The 17,733-nt window shown below is 35.7% G+C and overlaps 1 protein-coding gene across 1 annotated transcript; it reads left to right on the forward strand.

The window, feature by feature from the left end:
* The first annotated feature begins 274 nt into the window (after positions 1-274).
* Positions 275-17,386, forward strand: LOC111464717 (vacuolar protein sorting-associated protein 41 homolog). The gene is made up of 19 exons (XM_023108958.1): positions 275-732; positions 1,181-1,450; positions 1,542-1,721; positions 3,118-3,381; positions 5,667-5,799; positions 5,887-5,977; positions 10,511-10,613; positions 11,377-11,480; positions 11,551-11,644; positions 11,750-11,905; positions 11,983-12,045; positions 12,147-12,212; positions 13,433-13,633; positions 14,491-14,568; positions 14,640-14,759; positions 14,844-14,924; positions 15,005-15,090; positions 16,455-16,536; positions 16,619-17,386. The coding sequence occupies exons 1-19, from the start codon at positions 430-432 to the stop codon at positions 17,060-17,062; spliced, it is 2,919 nt and encodes a 972-aa protein (XP_022964726.1). The 5' UTR covers positions 275-429; the 3' UTR covers positions 17,063-17,386.
* Positions 17,387-17,733: the final 347 nt, after the last annotated feature.

The raw sequence follows: 17,733 nt of genomic DNA on the forward strand, positions 1-17,733 counted from the left end.
TATTCACAGGATGATTTGGATTAAATTATTTGTAGCAATTATATTAGTAATGTTACTAGGATAAGACATCCAACCTTATCTAATTTGCTATAAATCGGTTAGTACTATGTTTCATAAATACTAATAAACTTTAAAAAATAACATTAAAAAATTTGAAAAATAAAATGTAAACAGACTATATATATATATTTATTTATTTTTATTAATTTAGGATAATTCTATCGCGTAAAAGACCTGAAAACACGATCCATGAAAACTGAATGTTTAGTTCGGTACAATTTTGGTCTTGATTTGGACGAAGGCAACTCATGTAATGAAACTAAGCGAAAGATCAAATAAATTGATGAAGGGGGAAACTACCTTTTGTTACTCCCATAATTCATCTCCCTACTTTGCTCCACCTTTACTTCGCTGACGAATCGCGAGAATATGAATCCGGCATACATCACAATGGCTCCGATTCTGTCGGAAAATGGCGTCGAAGGAGACGACGAGAGGGAGGAGGAGGAGGAGGAGGAGGAGGAGGAAGAAGAAGAAGAGGAAGAAGAAGAAATGGCGGACGATGAGGAGGAGGAGGAGGAGGAGCCGAGGCTCAAGTATCAGAGAATGGGAGGAAGCGTACCATCTTTGCTGGCTAGTGATGCCGCCTCGTGCCTTGTTGTTGCGGAGAGGATGATCGCGCTTGGGACTCACGCCGGCACCGTTCATATTCTTGACTTTCTCGGGAATCAGGTTGGCTTCTTTTGTTTGAATCTGTGCTGAAATGTGTTTCTTCTTCTTCTTCTTCTTCTTCTTCTTATTTTCTTTTTGGAAATTGGTTGTGCAATTGGCTCCAGTTCTTGTAAAATTTGAGATTATGATAGCTCTTTCGAAGTCTTTGAATCTGCCTCAATTTCGCGCTATCGGATTAGTTGCTGATTTACAGACCTGAGCTGCGGGTTTTCCATGTATCCTATTCCTATCTATATGCTTTGCTTCCCAAATAATCTTAATCAGACTGTACTTTGTGGTAGTGAACAAAATGTATCGATGATCAAACTATGACATCTTGTGGTTTACTAGTTCCCATGATTTTACTTTTCATTAGGTATTAGCGTGGAACGTTTTCATCGATAACCGTCGGATTTTTTTGCTACACATGCTAATCCTGTGATGTGTGTACTCGATTTTGTTTTTCCAGGTTAAGGAATTTCGTGCTCATACTGCCATAGTCAACGATCTCAGCTTTGATACAGAAGGTGAATATGTAGGCAGTTGTTCGGATGATGGTTCGGTTGTAATAAATAGTCTGTTCACTGATGAGAGAATGAGGTTTGAGTATCATCGCCCGATGAAGGCAATTGCATTGGACCCAGATTATGCAAAGAAAACTTCTAGGAGATTTGCAGCAGGTGGTCTAGCGGGCCATTTGTATCTTAATTCAAAGAAATGGCTAGGATATAAAGATCAGGTTCTTAACATTTTATTTGCCACACTAGTTGAGAAATATTCCTTGTATCAGACGACTAGTTTCTCATTGCTAAGTTCGCTTGCATTTGTAGGTCTTGCATTCTGGTGAGGGTCCAATACACGCAGTAAAATGGAGAACAAGCCTTATTGCTTGGGCAAATGATGCTGGCGTAAAGGTGTATGATGCTGCAAATGATCAGCGAATTACTTTCATTGAAAGACCAAGAGGAAGCCCACGTCCTGAACTTCTGCTCCCTCAGCTAGTTTGGCAGGTTAGTTAAAATTTTATGATGTTGTTGACATACTGTACTGTACCAAGAAAGTATCTGAATTGGATGCTACTGCAGCTGCTTGAGAACTCTAGTTGCTACTGACCCCAATTTGTTTTTTTGTAAGAAAAAAATTGTAGTTAAAAACCCAAAAAATATAAGAGGGAGATTGTGACATCCTTCAGAAAATAAAGAAAAAGATTTAGAAGAAAGCTTGCCCATTAGTTTACATACGTATCAATATATATGACGAACGCATAAAATCTCAATGATTATGTCATTAAGGCTTGTAGGAAAAGAAAAAAGGCTCACATCTAGAAGCCAAAATAACTACACTATGTACAATCTCCTCCTCATCTCCACATTTATTTTTAAAAGATGCGTATTCCTCTCAAGCCATGTCTCAAACAGAAACAATAGCCACAGTGGTATGCTGAAGGGCATTTTTTGTAATTAAATTTTGGTCTTTTGAATTTCCAGTGTGAGCAGAGATTTTAATGTGTCTAAAGAACTCTTGTTCTTGAACACTGATGGAACTTTTTCAAATATCAAGAAGAAGTTTGTTTCTTTTATACAAAAAAAGAAAAAAAAGAAAAAATCTTGTTTCCAAATTTAAAGGTTAGTGTTAGTCAATTATTTGATCCATGAACTTTTCAAATAACTATTTATTTTTCTTTTCTTTAAAAAAGTTGCATTTAGTTAACTAGGGCTAGAAAAATGATACGTTCTCTCCACTATTCATTTTCTAGGAATAAAATATGTAATTTTTTGTTTTCTTTTCTTGAAATAAAATACCTCTGTTAGTAAGAATAAAAAGAAAAAATTATGTATTATTATTATTATTTTTTTACTGTGGCTACATTTTTTTTCTGGCTTTCTTTAGGAAACTTGGCTAGAAAGGAGGCAATTTTTTATTTTTATTTTTTTAAGATAAGGAGCCCTCTTTTGATAGGATTTTTTGATGCTATTATATATTTGACAATTGCTTGGTGTGAATCCACTCCTATTTTTCATGATCATAGTTTATCTTCTCTTTTATCCAATTGGAGAGGCCTTATGTAACTCCTTGGGAGAGTGGACTTTTTACATTTTCTTGTGTGATTTCATACCATCTATGAAATTGTTTCTTATTAAAAAAAAAAAAAAAAAAAAAAAAAAAAAAAAAAAAAAAAAAAAAAAAAAAAAAAAAAAAAAAAAAAAAAGAAAAAAGAAAAGAAAAAGAAAAAAAAAGAAAAAGAAAAAGGAAAAGGAAAAAGAATACTTGGATAATTGTATTTTGATTGTGAACTAACCTACGTATTTAAAAAAACAGGCCATTAAGCCTTTTTCTATAGAATCCAGATTAGTAACATTTTCAGTAACTATTTTTTCTTATTGTATTTTCTCTATGTTCATTTAGGATGATACTCAGTTGGTCATTGGCTGGGGAACATCTGTGAAGATTGCATCAATTCGAACAAGCCAGAATAAAACAGCCAATGGAACACAAAATAGTCGGCACGTTCCAATGTCTAGCATGAACCGGGTTGATGTAGTGGCATCTTTTCAAACTAACTACTTAATCACAGGAATTGCTCCATTTGGGGATGTCCTGGTTGTTCTGGCTTATATTCCCGAGGAAGAAGGTGAAAAAAGTTTTAGTATAACTGCTCCATCCCGGCAGGTATGTTCACAACATATATCCAGTCTTGCACAAGATTTTTTATGCGTGTTTTAATTTTCTTTTTGTACAGGTTCTTAGTGACTTTTACATGTTCAAATTAGTTCAAATTTTACGCGTACCACAAACTGAGAGCTTAGTAGATAAATTATATTATGCATGGATCAGAGCTTTTGTAATCAGAACCAATTCTATTTGATTAGTTCCTTGTCAGTTGCTTAGTGGCTTAGCTTGTCAAATATCATGAGAAATCATAGACCTTTTTCACTTGAAATGAATGATTATATTATTTTATTGACTCTTATCAGTTCCTGAGGTCGTGAATATGCTGTTTCTTCTGTCTAAGTGTGTATGCGAATGAATGGCATGTGTAATGGGAGTATAAACGGGTTTTGAATTTTTTTTAACAAGAAACGAAAATTTTCATTGATTAAATGAAAAAGAGACTGATAAGATACAAACTCCACAAACTCCCGAAAACAGTAAGTGTGATGTCCCACATTGGTTGGGGAGGAGAACAAATCACCATTTATAAGGGTGTGGAAACCTTCCCCTAGCAGACGCGTTTTAAAGCCTGAGGGGAAGCCCGAAAGGGAAAGCCCAAAGAGGACAATATCTGCTAGCGGTGGATTTGGGTTGTTACAAATGGTATCAGAGCCAGACACCGGACGATGTGCCAGCCTTCTCCCTGTTCCCCGAAGGGGGGTAGACACGAGGCGGTGTGCCAGTAAGGACGCTGGGCCCCAAAGGGGGGGTGGATTTGGGGGCGGTCCCACATCGATTGGAGGAAGGAAAGAGTGCCAGCGAGGACGCTGGGCCCGAAGGGGGGTGGATTGTGATGTCCCACATTGGTTGGGGAGGAGAACAAATCACCATTTATAAGGATGTGGAAACCTTCCCCTAGCAGACGCGTTTTAAAGCCTTGAGGGGAAGCCCAAAGAGGACAATATTTGCTAGCGGTGGATCTGGGTCGTTACAGTAAGTGACAATAAATAAAGTTACAACAGAAAGAAGAAAACATTCCGACTAGGACAAAACTTATAAAGAGAAATCTACAAACTTAGAAATAGAACACCAAGAAAAAGCCTTGATATGGGCCGAACCAAAATGATCTATCCAAGGGAGGAGCTTGATATGAAAGAACCTTTGGTTTCTTTCTAACTATAACTCTGAAAATCTTGTAAAATAAAAGCATCAAAATATTTGGATAGAGAACCCCGAGAAGAAAGCTTTCAGACTTGAACATTCAATGAGCTCAAGCCACTGAAGATGATCGATGTCAAAGATTCTGAAGATCCTTTCCAACCAAAAAAGATGTATTATTTATTGTTCTCAGAACACACCGTGGAATTGAAGAATTCAATCAATTACTACAAAAATTCTTAGCAAGTTGACCAAAAGACTTTGGGATCCAACAAACATGTGTTTGCCGAAGATCTAAGAAGGATATTTTTGTCAAGATCTTAGATTTTTTTTTTATTAATCAAAGAAATATCTTACTGACTTACTTCAAGGGAAAGAATTACTTGGTTGTAGGACAACAGAAACTCCTGGATAAAAAATTGTAAGTTGCAGAAGATCTACTTGTGGTTATTGTTCGTTAGTTGAAGGAAATTTAGTTACTTGACGTAGTAAAAAACAAATGTAGTAGCCCGTACTGTTGAAACAAAGCTAGAGCCATAGCACATGAAATTTGTGAATGTATATGGATTAACAGGATTCTTGAAGAATTGAAGTTTACTCAAAAAGCTCCTATATTGTGATAACAAGGTCGTCATCGTCATTGCTCATAATTCACATCTACATGCTAGGACAAAACATATTGACGTTGACAAGCATTTCATAAAAGAGAAAACTGATACGGGTGTAATATGTCTATCTTATCTTCCTACAATAGAACATACGATTGATATGCTAACTAAAGGTTTTCCAAAAAAAAATACTTCATAAACTTACTAACAAGTTGGTTATGAAAGATATCGTGTTGGATTTCAGTGTTGATTGTCTATTATGTTTATATTCTTTATATATATTTGTAACATTTATTTCCTTATTGGTTGACGACGTTTCTTCTATATAAGAGTACCTTGTATTCGTTTTAGATGTTTAAGGAGAAATACAATAATATTATTCTTCTCTAAATTCAACTGTTTCTTATGTAAAAGCATGGCAACCTGCTCTGTATTTTATGATTGTATAGGCGCTTGCTCATTTTTCTTCATGAAGGTGCTCGTTACTCCCTTTGACGTGTTATTGCTATCTTACTCTTGTAAATCACTTTCAAGTAGGGAAATGCCCAAAGACCAGAAATTCGTGTCGTAACATGGAACAATGATGAATTATCTAATGATACCCTACCTGTACATGGTTTTGAGCATTACAAGGCAAAGGACTATTCCCTTGCACATGCTCCTTTCACAGGTTAATTTATATCTATGGAAGAATATTATTTTTTTAGCACAAGGTAAATTGCATTAAATGTTCAAATACTTCTTTATGTCAGTGTAGGCAGCAGCTATGCTGGTGGTCAGTGGGCTTCTGGTGTTGAACCTATGTACTATATTGTATCCCCAAAAGACATAGTTATTGGGAAACCCAGGTCGGTTTTTTAATCTGTGTTGTTTCATAACTCTAGACTTCTCATTTTATTGTTGTACCTGCTACTTTTAATTGGTAATCACCGGAGGAAGACCTCCAGTATTATCTATGGTAAGCTCGTGAGTGGATCTGTTTCTTTTGATGTTCTTGTTTTTTTTTTCTTCACGTGCTCAGTTTTCACACCTCACATTGTATTTTATCACTCTTAATGGAACTAGTGTTTAGACATTTCCTTTTTGTATGCCCTTGTATTTTTTATTTCTTCTTTATGAAAACGTGGTTTCTTATAGAATTGTTCAGACCTTTTGGGATGGAAAGCCATATTTCATTCAGAAGAATGAATGGAAGAACAAGAACAGTAGCATAATGAACATACAGCCACACCAAACACTGGGGTGACTTCAAAGAAAATATTTACTAATAAATTACAAAGAAATAAATGAAAGTTTCTCGGGTAGTAATACTGGCACAAGGAGTGGTATTGAATGTAGCCACAATTTGCACCTTATCCCAAGACCTTCCAACTTAAAAAATTCAATTTTATTGTTTACTTTTATAAATAACGGAGCTTTCATTGAGAATAAATAAACGAATACAAGAGCATATAAAAAAAAGAGCTCCTAAAAAAGGGGGGCAAACTACAAAAAGGGTCTCAAATCAAGAGAAATAAGACCTAACAAATAATTACAAAAGTGCTTAGTAATAGAAGTCCATAAGAAAACATAGAATCTTACAAAAGACCAAACTTCACTCAGAGACAAACCTTCGAAAAATTCTATTGTCCCTCTCACCCCAAAGACCTCACAAAATAGTACACACCCTAGCTTGCCATAAAAACTCTCTATTATTAGGGAAGGGAGGATGAAGAAATTCCTTGATCATCTCTCTTCAACTCTTATGTCTGGCTAACTCTAGACGAAACACCTCAAAATCTGGGTTCTGGACTGCATATGCAAAATCACAACCTCAAAGGTATGATTATGATCCTCGGTTGCCCTGTTGTAGATGCAACACAATTACCACATCAAGTTAGGCACCCTCCTCGACACCCTGTCCAAGGTGTTAAACCTTTCGTGAAGGGCTTGCATTACAAAAAACTTAACCTTAGGAATTTTTATCTTTCACGACAAGGCATATTCATCTTCTACAACGAGGGATAAACTGAATTGCTAAAGGGAGAAGGATTAACTAAACAAATAAAACAAGACCTACACGAGAATCCTTCGGATGAACTAGGGTTCCGATAAACTCCCAACAATGTTCATCCTTTTTCCATTGGATGAAGCATGTTGGAGACCTAAAGAATGAGAGTACACAAACCGAGACAACACAGCTGCTATCGAATTGTTCCTATCGAGGATAAATTGAATAGACGAAGAAGAACAACCTACAGAGCAGAAAGATTTATCCTCCAACCATTTATCCTCAATAGGTGTCCCTCTCATCCCTAACTAAATTATGAATAGACAAGGGAAGAAAAGAAATTCCTCAATGTTGCCTCTCCAATAGATTCTGAAGTGCCTTTAAATCCATTCGAGCTCCATTCAAAAGGGGATGGCTTGGATTTGCTCGATAATCCAACCTCGTGATGAAACTGGCCTTGTTTCTGGCTCTACCAATCCATAATCCCCCAAAGTCCACTCACTTTGTAAGCACCTCCCAATTGACTGTGTACTCCCTTTTCCTTCCTCAACTTCCTCCCAAAGGAAATTTCTCATGAGCTTCTCTAGAGATTTTCTCATCACCACCAGAATTTTGGAAAGAGAAAAATAGTAGGTAGGAATCCCACTCAAGATGGGTGGATGAGAGTGAGTCTGCCTCCTTTTGAGAAGAATCTCCTTTTCTTGGACGATAATCTCTTTTGAATCTTATTTACCATGGGGACCCAAAGCATTCTACTCTTTGGACGATGTCTTAAAGGAAGACCGAAGTAAGAAGGGAATGTTCCAACCTCACACCCAACCATAGAAACCAAATGCTTAGCTTACCAGGATCACAATTTAAAGCCAAGAGCTAGAATTTATCCTTGTTAATCTTTAGCCTAGAATTGACGTCAAAGAAAGCTAGGAAGTTATTGCCAGAGCAAAAAAAAGATGGTATTATCTGCATACTTTTTGCGAACGGAAGACGAGACAGGAGCAAGTTAACGGTGCCAACATTGAAGCCTTCAAAGACATTATGCTCCACCCCATTGAGATGATTCTACTTAAAGACATCCACAACAAGTAAGAATAGAATAGCGTGAGATGGGCACCCTGTTTAAGACCTCTTGAGGCATGAAATCTACCTCTCGGTCTACCATCAACAAGGTTTGAGAATTTTATTGATCTAATACAACTCCAAATCCACGATTACCATTTATATTAAAACCATTCCTAGCAAGGATTCTATCCTGGAAGTTTCAATCCACATGGTCATACAATTTTTCGAAGGTCAATCTTGTAGAAAACTAGAAAACCCCTTTTTTCCAAGTTCTATAGTCATCAATAGTTTCATCAGCAATGTAGCTTGGTCTAAGATTGTCTACCTGCATTGTATACCCCGCGACTTACAGTGGTAAAAGAAGCACTTTCCTCATATTAGGTATGCACCCTTTCTTTTTTGCTTGGTAAGAAAATATATCATAGCAAATTAGGTAAAATGTAAATCCTCCTATTTTTCTCCAATCAAATATTCTGTGAATAGTGAAAGAGCTAACTTGGTGTAAAACTCTTCTTTCGTCCATTCAAATACCATGATGGATGTTAACCCTTTGCAACATACCAAGGGGAGAAAGAGGTCTCCCATCAATCAAAGAAAGACAAGATTGTTATAATGTATGGCTGTATGTAATGTTGTCCTTTATTGTAATTGTCCTTTTAGTTTAGGTCCTCCTATATACCTATATATACCTATATATATATATATATGTATGTATGTATGTAACTCTTTAATCTAAAATACAACTAAGTATTTTTTTACTATTGAGCACATGGTATCAGAGCAACCTCTAGGGGTTTTAGAGTATGTTTTTTCTTTTGGCTGTTAGGATGTTAACCCTTTGCAACATACCAAGGAGGGAAAAAGGTCTCCCATCAATCTAGGTATTGTGCTTTTGTAAGAGGAAATTTAGTGTTATGGAAGAGTAAGAAGCAGAATGCGATTTTATGTTCAAGTGCTGAGTCATAATATAGAGCTATGACACGATTTGTGTGTGAAATAATGTGGATACATCAACTTTTAACTGAGATAGGCTTCAATATTATCGTGTCAGCTAAATTATGGTGTGTAATCAAACGACACTTCACGTTGCATCCAATCCAGCGCTTCATGAGTGGACTAAACATGTTCAAGTGGATTGTTATTTCATTCTTGAGAAAAACAAGGGTTGAAGTCCACTGGAAAGACTGTAGAACAATTGAGAGATATCCTCAACAAACATTTGAACATCAAGAATAAACTATCTTTACAACAAGCTGGGCATGAAAGACATATTTGCTCCAACTTGAGGGGGAGTGATATAATTGATGTTATTATGTATAGTTGTCCTTCATTGTAATTGTACATTCCTTTAGTTTAGGTTTTTCTAGTATACCTATATATGACTCTAATCTAAGATACTATTAAGTAGTTTTCCAATGCTAAGCAGAAAGACAACCACAGTGGGAACATTTCTTTCCCATGTAGAATTCAAGCACGAATGAGAACACCAAGATTGAAGGGAAGTGTTGTCCATCCATCGATTCTCCCACAAGCAAGTTTGATTACTATCTCCAAGTGAATATTTTATGAAATCAAGGAAACTTGGAGGACACACCGTACATGGTTTCTAGTTGTTGTCATTGAACATCACAATTGTGTCTCAACCCATGGCAGGGCACCTGTATTTTCTAACAAGAATTTGATGCAGGAGTATATGACGTTCTCAGGTAAAAGGCCATAATCATTTGGATTAAATTGCAGGTTTCTTTCTAACGACTCCACTCCCAATCCACAACTCTCCCATCCTCAGACACGTATCTCCACTTTAATAAATTCAGTCCTCTCATATCAGGCCTCATCCACACCTTCTATAATAAATACCTCAGGTTTCTAGTAAAATGTCTCTGCTTTGGACGAATGCAGTCAAAGCCTTACTCTTAGGATTGTGGATAGAAAGAAATTTACGGTATGGAACTTTGAAGAGAAGCATAGTTCTTGGGTTGATTGTTTTGAGTCAGCTCATCTCAAAGCCTCTCTTTGGTGTTCTCTCACTAATTCATCGGCAGTTTTTCTTTGCAGTATATTAATTTAAATTAGAAAGCTTTAATTCATTAGTTTTAATTTCTGTTCTTTACTTGCTCACCTCATTTGGAATTTGTATCCTTTGAGCATTAGTCTTTTTTCATTAATTCAATGATTTTTTTTTTCAAAAAAGAAAAAGGACTGGGCCAAAATGAATAAAAAATGAAGAGGAATTTCTCTCAACACATAGGAAAATTCTATCTACTTCTGAGGTTCGCACATTTTCATCTTTAAGATAATGTGCATGTTTTCTTGTCTTTATCTTTCTTAGGGATGCTGAAGATCACATTTCTTGGCTTCTTGAACACGGTTGGCATGAAAAAGCTTTGGAAGCAGTCGAAGCAGGTCATGGAAAAAGTGAACTCCTTGATGAGGTACCTTCCTTTGGCCCATTCATTTCTCCTCCCTGCTTAACCCGTCCTTCACTTTAAATTGACGCTTGATACTTAAACGCATGTTTCATGAATACATGTCATTAGTTTGTTTTCTTTAACGAACCTCTGAGCTCTCCCTATCATATGAGGACTGCATCTGCATTTCAAATTTGCATACTTGGCTTAGTTTCAATTGGATGCTTGCATCCGGTCTTGGTAACAAATGGATTAGGCCCCAATATTCCTCTACCCCATACCTTTAGATTGAGGCCTTTTGTATGACAACTCCTCATGCTAGGCTTAGGGATTCCCCCCCATCCCTAAGGCCCTTAGGTTGTCTATCTTCTTTGATGATTTTTATATTTATCCGTTTCTCATAAAAAAGAAAAAATTGCTTGCCCCATGTAATTTCCCTGGTGTTCCAATTTTTCTTGAAGCCTTCAAACGTCCCAACAGAATTATATTTTTGTCAGTATCCTGGAATTCTTACCGAACAGTATTATATTTTTTTGTGATTCTTTGGAAGTCTTACTTGCACCTTTTATCTAATCAATGAAATTTCTTTTGCACATGAAATAAGCTGTAAATATTCAGGTTGAATTGCTTGATTGCTCTGGGGATTCATAATCCCAGAGCAATTAGTATTTCAAGTCATTTTTGTATGAAGTTAATGGAGTGTAATACTATTTTATCAAAGAAAAATTCTGCTTCCTTCTTTAAAAGAAAATGAAGTATAATTCATTTTTGTTGCTTATGTATTTAGGTGGGATCCAGATATCTTGATCACTTGATTGTGGAGAGAAAATATGCTGAAGCTGCCTCGCTGTGTCCCAAATTGTTGCGAGGCTCCGTTTCTGCTTGGGAGAGGTAATTAGTTGATTGCCTTGTATACTATTCTCCATGCACTAGCATAACTACAGAAACCGGTTTTTCACAGATGGGTTTTTCACTTTGCTCATTTGTGTCAACTTCCTGTATTGGCTCCATATATACCGACAGAAAACCCCAGATTGCGTGATACTGCTTATGAGGTTAGTCTGGAAGAAAATTTCTCTGATACTTTTTTTTTTCCTCTTTTAAGAGAGATTTATTTATTACCAACTTGAAAACTTGACATTTTTTCTGTTTATTCGCAGATGGCTCTTGTTGCTCTTGCTTCAAATCCGTTGTTTCACAAGGATCTATTAACGACTATTAAGTCTTGGCCACCAGTGATTTATTCTGCCCTGCCCGTTATCGCAGCCATAGAACCTCAGTTCAATACTTCTTCAATGACTGATGCTCTTAAAGAAGTAAATATTTTTTTTCTGTTATTTTTTAATTATCTCGAAGTGTGTTTTGCAGTAAGCTCATTTCTTTCCTGCATCAGGCATTAGCTGAGCTGTACGTCATAGATGGACAGTATGAGAAAGCTTTTTTGCTGTATGCTGATGTAAGTTTTAGATTTGTGCTCTCTTCACTGTTAACTGGATCTAGAACTCTACTACTGTTTCCCTTTTAATACATATTTAATTATTTTACCCTTATTTTCAGCTGCTGAAGCCAGATATATTTGACTTTATTGAGAAATACAATCTGCATGAGGCCATTCGTGAGAAGGTATGAGAATCCGAAATTAGGCAACCCTATAGTTCTCTTGTTTCTTTCTTCCAAGAGTAAAATTATGTTTGTGTGGTAATTGTGTTATAAAATGTCACTTCGGCAGTATCACATGTTAGAAGGTAGAATCTTCTAACCATCGTGAGTTGACCTAGCAGTGGTTGAGGTTAGTGAAAAAAATAAGAGGTTTGGAGGAAATAGGTTCAAACCATGGATGCCACTTGTCTAGGATATAATATCTTCTATTGACAACCAAACCACTAATATAGTAGGATTAGGCAATTGTCCGTGAGATTTGTTGAGATTTGCTCAACCTGGTCGAGGCATTCACAAATATATAATAATAATAATTTAAAAAAAAAGAAAAAAACAAGGGACCTTCCAACTAAAAACCGTATGGAATTGTTCTATGAACATTTTTTTTGATAATGTTGTTGCCTTTATCACTTTTGATCTCTCAATTAGAGTCACCAATTCTTACATTAGATGCAAGCGATGGAACTCTAAAGGCATATTATATGGTTTTTGAATTTCTTTTGTTTAAAAATTATTTTTAGGAAGGATTTAAAAATTGTTTCCTTTTTCACTTGAATAATATGTTAGAGAATTATTTTTTTATTTTTCTTATTTTTTTAAAAAAATTATCTTTCTGTTTTAAATATATATTCATTTATTTGTATAATCCTCTGGATGGACGTGATTCTACCAAGAAACATTAAAGAATGACTTTCTTTGATTCTTGTGAATCACCCTTTTAATCTTTCAAAGAAGATCCTTTGGCTTCACTTCAATGGAGCCAAAATTTGGTCACTTTGGAAGGAGAGAAATCACACAATCTTTCAAGATCAGGAGAGGATTACTGATATTCTTTATGCATCTGTATTTTTTTGGTTATAAGTTGGTGTAAACATGCCTCCTATTTCAACAATTACAGTATGAGCTTATTTAATTGGAGGATTTTTTTTTGTAACTTCCTTTGTATGTGGATTTCATCTCCTTTTTTGTAATGTGAAATTGTTTCTTTTCGAAAAATTTGAAAACAATTTTACTTAAAGAGTTTGGCTTTGGAGTCTTGTAATTCGGTTTAGACTTTAGTTTTTTGTCCTTGGTAATTTGTTGGTACTCTTATGTAAAACGAAAAGTTCTATGTTTAGAGAGAACAATTTTACAGTCCATCGAGTGGGCAAACTATTATGTTTTCTTTTTCCCATCTTTTGTAGGTTGTCCAACTCATGATGCTAGATTGCAAGCGTGCAGTTCCCTTGTTTATCCAATACAAGGAATTAATTCCTCCAAATGAAGTTGTTTCACAGCTTTTCAAAGCCGTTGATAAGTGTGATTTCAGATATTTCATGCACCTGTATCTGCATTCCTTATTTGAAGTAAATCCACATGCTGGAAAGGATTTCCATGACATTCAGGTACAAACTACTGAAGATTTAGTTATCCTTTAGTGATTCGATTTTTGTGTTTTTACGCATACAGATGATAAATATCTTCGCCTTAATGTGCGATGTGACAAGATTGCACCATTGGAGTAAAGCGAGAGATATAAGTAAAATTACATCTCGCTATAATTTGAAAAAGAAAACATCTGACATGGATATTTATGTGGTAAAAGTTCGCCTTATCAAGGGCTATGTAGTCCTCGATTGCCATTAAGACATTATAACCAGGAAAAGAGAAAATAAATAATCCAGTCAATACAAAAAAAAAAAAGAATTTACTGTGATCATTATCACTATTATTCTTTTGACAAAGTATACTTTTCACTGGATGAAGAAAAGATTACACTGCTAAGGAAGACATACAACGAAAATATTCCCACCACTCTTAACAGCCAACCCAATCTTGATAAAAAAAAAGCTCCCAATTATATTGGTAATATTAATAGAATAACAAAAATTGATTTGTCACAGAACACCATAGAAGAAACATAATTTTTAGCACAACCATCAATTGGCCTAATCAAACACTTTTTTTTTTTTTTTTAAATTTTTAAAAAGATTCTTGTTGCATCAAGAAGCACCTCAATAACATTGCTAGGTTTTTTTTCGTCAAATTATTATTTATCTGCATAAATACTAAACCCAGTTGCTAAATGAAATTCACTGGTGGGTTTATCAAGAATGGTTAAGCTTGACCTGGAGTATGATAGTGAACAGAGATGTACGACTCATTTTGTTCATAGCCAAAATTCGTGGTTTCTATGTAGTTAGAGCTTTCTTGTTCCTATTTTAATAATTTGGTTCCTATTTACCCTCCAATAATTTTGTAGGTGGAGCTTTATGCTGACTATGATATAAAGATGCTACTTCCATTTCTTCGTAGTAGTCAACATTATACACTTGAGAAGGTCAGAATTACATGTTGGTGTTTATAATGGTTATTCTTTATGTGTTTATAACTTTGTGAACATAATCTCAGGCATACGATATTTGCGTTAAAAAAAATCTTTTGAGGGAGCAAGTCTTCATTCTTGGAAGAATGGGAAACGCAAAACAAGCCCTTGCTGTCATCATTGATAAATTAGGAGATATAGAAGAGGTACTTTCATTATTTTCTGACTACAGGCCGTCTTTGCTTTCTGATAGACACTTCACATAGAAACTTTGTTTTAACCATGAACAGGCAGTAGAGTTCGTTAGCATGCAGCATGATGATGAACTTTGGGAAGAATTAATAAAGCTATGTCTTCACAAGGCGGAAATGGTATTGACGAATGCTCTTTGCTTGATGACTAATTTTCCGTGCACATTTATTTTAAATGATTTGTCCTCCATTATTGACAGGTTGGCATGTTGTTGGAGCACACAGTTGGCAATCTAGATCCTCTTTATATTGTGAACATGGTTCCCAATGGAATAGAGATACCTCGGTTAGTGTCAATTTCTGTTATCATTCGTTTTCAACATTTATCGTTCACTTGTATAATTTTGTTTACTTAATTTTTAATGTTGTCCTACCTAGAATTACATTAGTGGTATAGAATTTGTCAAGGTACTTATAGAATTTGACGGCCCAAGCCCACCGCTAGCAGATATTGTCCTCTTTGGGCTTTCCCTATGGGCTTCCCCTCAAGGTTTTAAAACACGTATGTTAGGGAGAAGTTTCCACACCGTTATTAAGGATGTTTTATTTCCCTCTTAAATGAGATCTCACAATCCACCAATCCATTCCCTTTGGGGGCCTAGCGTTCTCACTGGCATACCCTCCGATGCCTGGTTCTATACCATTTGTAACGGCCAAAACCCACCATTTTGTCCTTTTTGGGATTTTCCTTTCGGGCTTTCCCTCAAGGTTTTTAAAACGCGTCTACTAGGGAGAGGTTTCCACACCCTTATAAAGAATGCTTCATTCTCCTCCCCAACCGATGTGAGATCTCCCGTCGGGAGACTTATTTATTTATTTTTAGGTTCTGGTCTATCACAGTGCTTCTTAGACCTATTTGATAGTATTCTGTAGTTGCTCCACCTTTCTTTATATTCTTAATTTTGGGAACTCTTTGTATTTCCTGATTTGGTCTTCGTCACATCTTTTTATACCCGAAATCCTCAACTATCTTAAACCACTCCAAATATTTCAGTCCTTGGAATCATTGCTCATTGAGCTACCCTCCCTTCCCCCCAAAATGTATATACACATACATATATATTTATTGCTTTTCTTTAATATTACTTCTTTTTTCCTAATAATAAAGAATTTCTTATGGATTCTTATTTGAGATGAAAGGTTGTGCTTAAAGGATCACACTCATAGATATTGGGTTTTTATCTGTTATTACTCAAAAAGTAATAAAAACTACCACTTAGGATTCAGTTCTCAACACTTGTATTAAATCAGCTAAAGATCTCATATCTTGTTTATCGATAGTGTCTATTGGTTTTGTATATCTTTATTGATAAAGTCCAGTGTATCCAGCTAATATTTTGAATTGTGTCTATGCTCTCCTTGTATATGATCTCTGTTTTAAGTTGGCAGAGCTGTTTATTAGTTGATTGTTGAGGCACTATAACTGGTTTATTACCCTTCTTGGCCGATGTATTTTCGGAGATTTTCTCACAAAACTTTCAAGTGTTGGACGTGTAGCAACGAGTAACGAAAATAAGCATACAACTATAAGTCTTGTTATCAGATTGTAGGTTGTGCCTGAATTAAACAAATTAAACATATGTAAAATTAATTATAATTGTTCATTTGGATGTACATAGTGTCTGAAATCTTTCCTTTATTCTATTGCAGGCTTCGGGATCGGCTAGTTAAAATTATTACCGATTACCGAACGGAAACCAGCCTCAGACATGGATGCAATGATATTTTGAAGGTATTTTCATGCTAGACAAATTTAGTTGCTTCACTAGAACTGAACCTTGTGCTGGCAAATAGTAATGTGTGATTTTCGACAGGCCGACACTGTGAATCTATTGGTTAAGTACTACAAAGAGGCTAGACATGGAGTTTACTTGAGCAATGAAGACGATGAAGTACGTGGGAAAAGGAATGAAAATAAGGTTTCTCAGTCGATTCAGAAATCTTTGAGTGTTAGAATGATGGAGGTTAAGTCGAAAACTCGGGGAGGCGCTCGTTGCTGCATATGTTTTAATCCCTTTTCAATACAAAACATATCTGTTATTGTGTTCTTTTGCTGTCATGCGTACCATGAGACTTGTCTCATAGAATCTACTTCCAATCTTGATGCTAAAAAAGGGACGGGAGAGACTCGGCATGATTCAGTATCTAACTTCGAATACGATAACGGAGAAATAGAGGACGATGATGAGGACGAGGCTGATATGGGCGGTCCTAGAATGCGTTGTATCTTATGTACTACTGCTTCTTCCAAGAGTTGATACCCTTTGTTTACTTTTCTTCCTCTTTGTTGGGCTTCTTTGAATGCGTTTATTCGCATACAGGCATGTACAGGCTATCATCTCTTGCTTGCTTGCATTGCTCTTCATATTTTTCTTTATCAAAGTTTGTATAATTAAGGTTGGAAGATTTTGTTTGATGGCTGGAGCGATTTTTATTCGATACAAAGCTCGAAGTTATGTTCGGGTTTGTATGAATATACTTAGTTGAGTTGGGTTATGTGATTTATGGGCTGAGGGTGATTGACATTTGTATATTTTCTTTTTCAAATTCGATTCTCGTGAGATATGTAACTTCTTGTAACGGCAATAACATTTGAATCATATTTGTTATGACCTCAAAATTTTTTATTTTTTTTAATTTTTTGAACAACTTCGATTGAGATGGAAGGATATTTAAGGACAACATTATTAAGAGATGTCCATAGGGAAAAGCTACATCTAGTACCGGACCAATGATTTGAGCGATACGTCCCAAGTTTTTTTAAGCGTGGATACTTCAAGAACAGAAGTAGTTAAAAAATTATTGGTGGGTCCAAAAACTTGACTTAAAGATCGATCTATCAAAAAATTTTGAAGTAATTTGGATATCAAAAGTTTGAGAACGGAAGTCTCGTCAATGCTGATGTAAGGATCCAGAATCACTTGAAATT

This window comes from Cucurbita moschata, unplaced genomic scaffold (genome assembly GCF_002738365.1).
Source record: "Cucurbita moschata cultivar Rifu unplaced genomic scaffold, Cmos_1.0 Cmo_Scf00031, whole genome shotgun sequence".
NCBI classification, from domain to species: domain Eukaryota; kingdom Viridiplantae; phylum Streptophyta; class Magnoliopsida; order Cucurbitales; family Cucurbitaceae; genus Cucurbita; species Cucurbita moschata.

What these genes read in the sequence shown, in the direction of transcription:
- LOC111464717 (XM_023108958.1), top strand. Translation starts at nt 430, where the DNA reads ATGAATCCGGCATACATCACAATGGCTCCGATTCTGTCGGAAAATGGC. An exon ending in TGACTGATGCTCTTAAAGAA is followed by an intron (nt 11,906 to 11,982) that starts GTAAATATTTTT and finishes TTCCTGCATCAG; the next exon opens with GCATTAGCTGAGCTGTACGT. An exon ending in AGGATTTCCATGACATTCAG is followed by an intron (nt 13,634 to 14,490) that starts GTACAAACTACT and finishes ATAATTTTGTAG; the next exon opens with GTGGAGCTTTATGCTGACTA.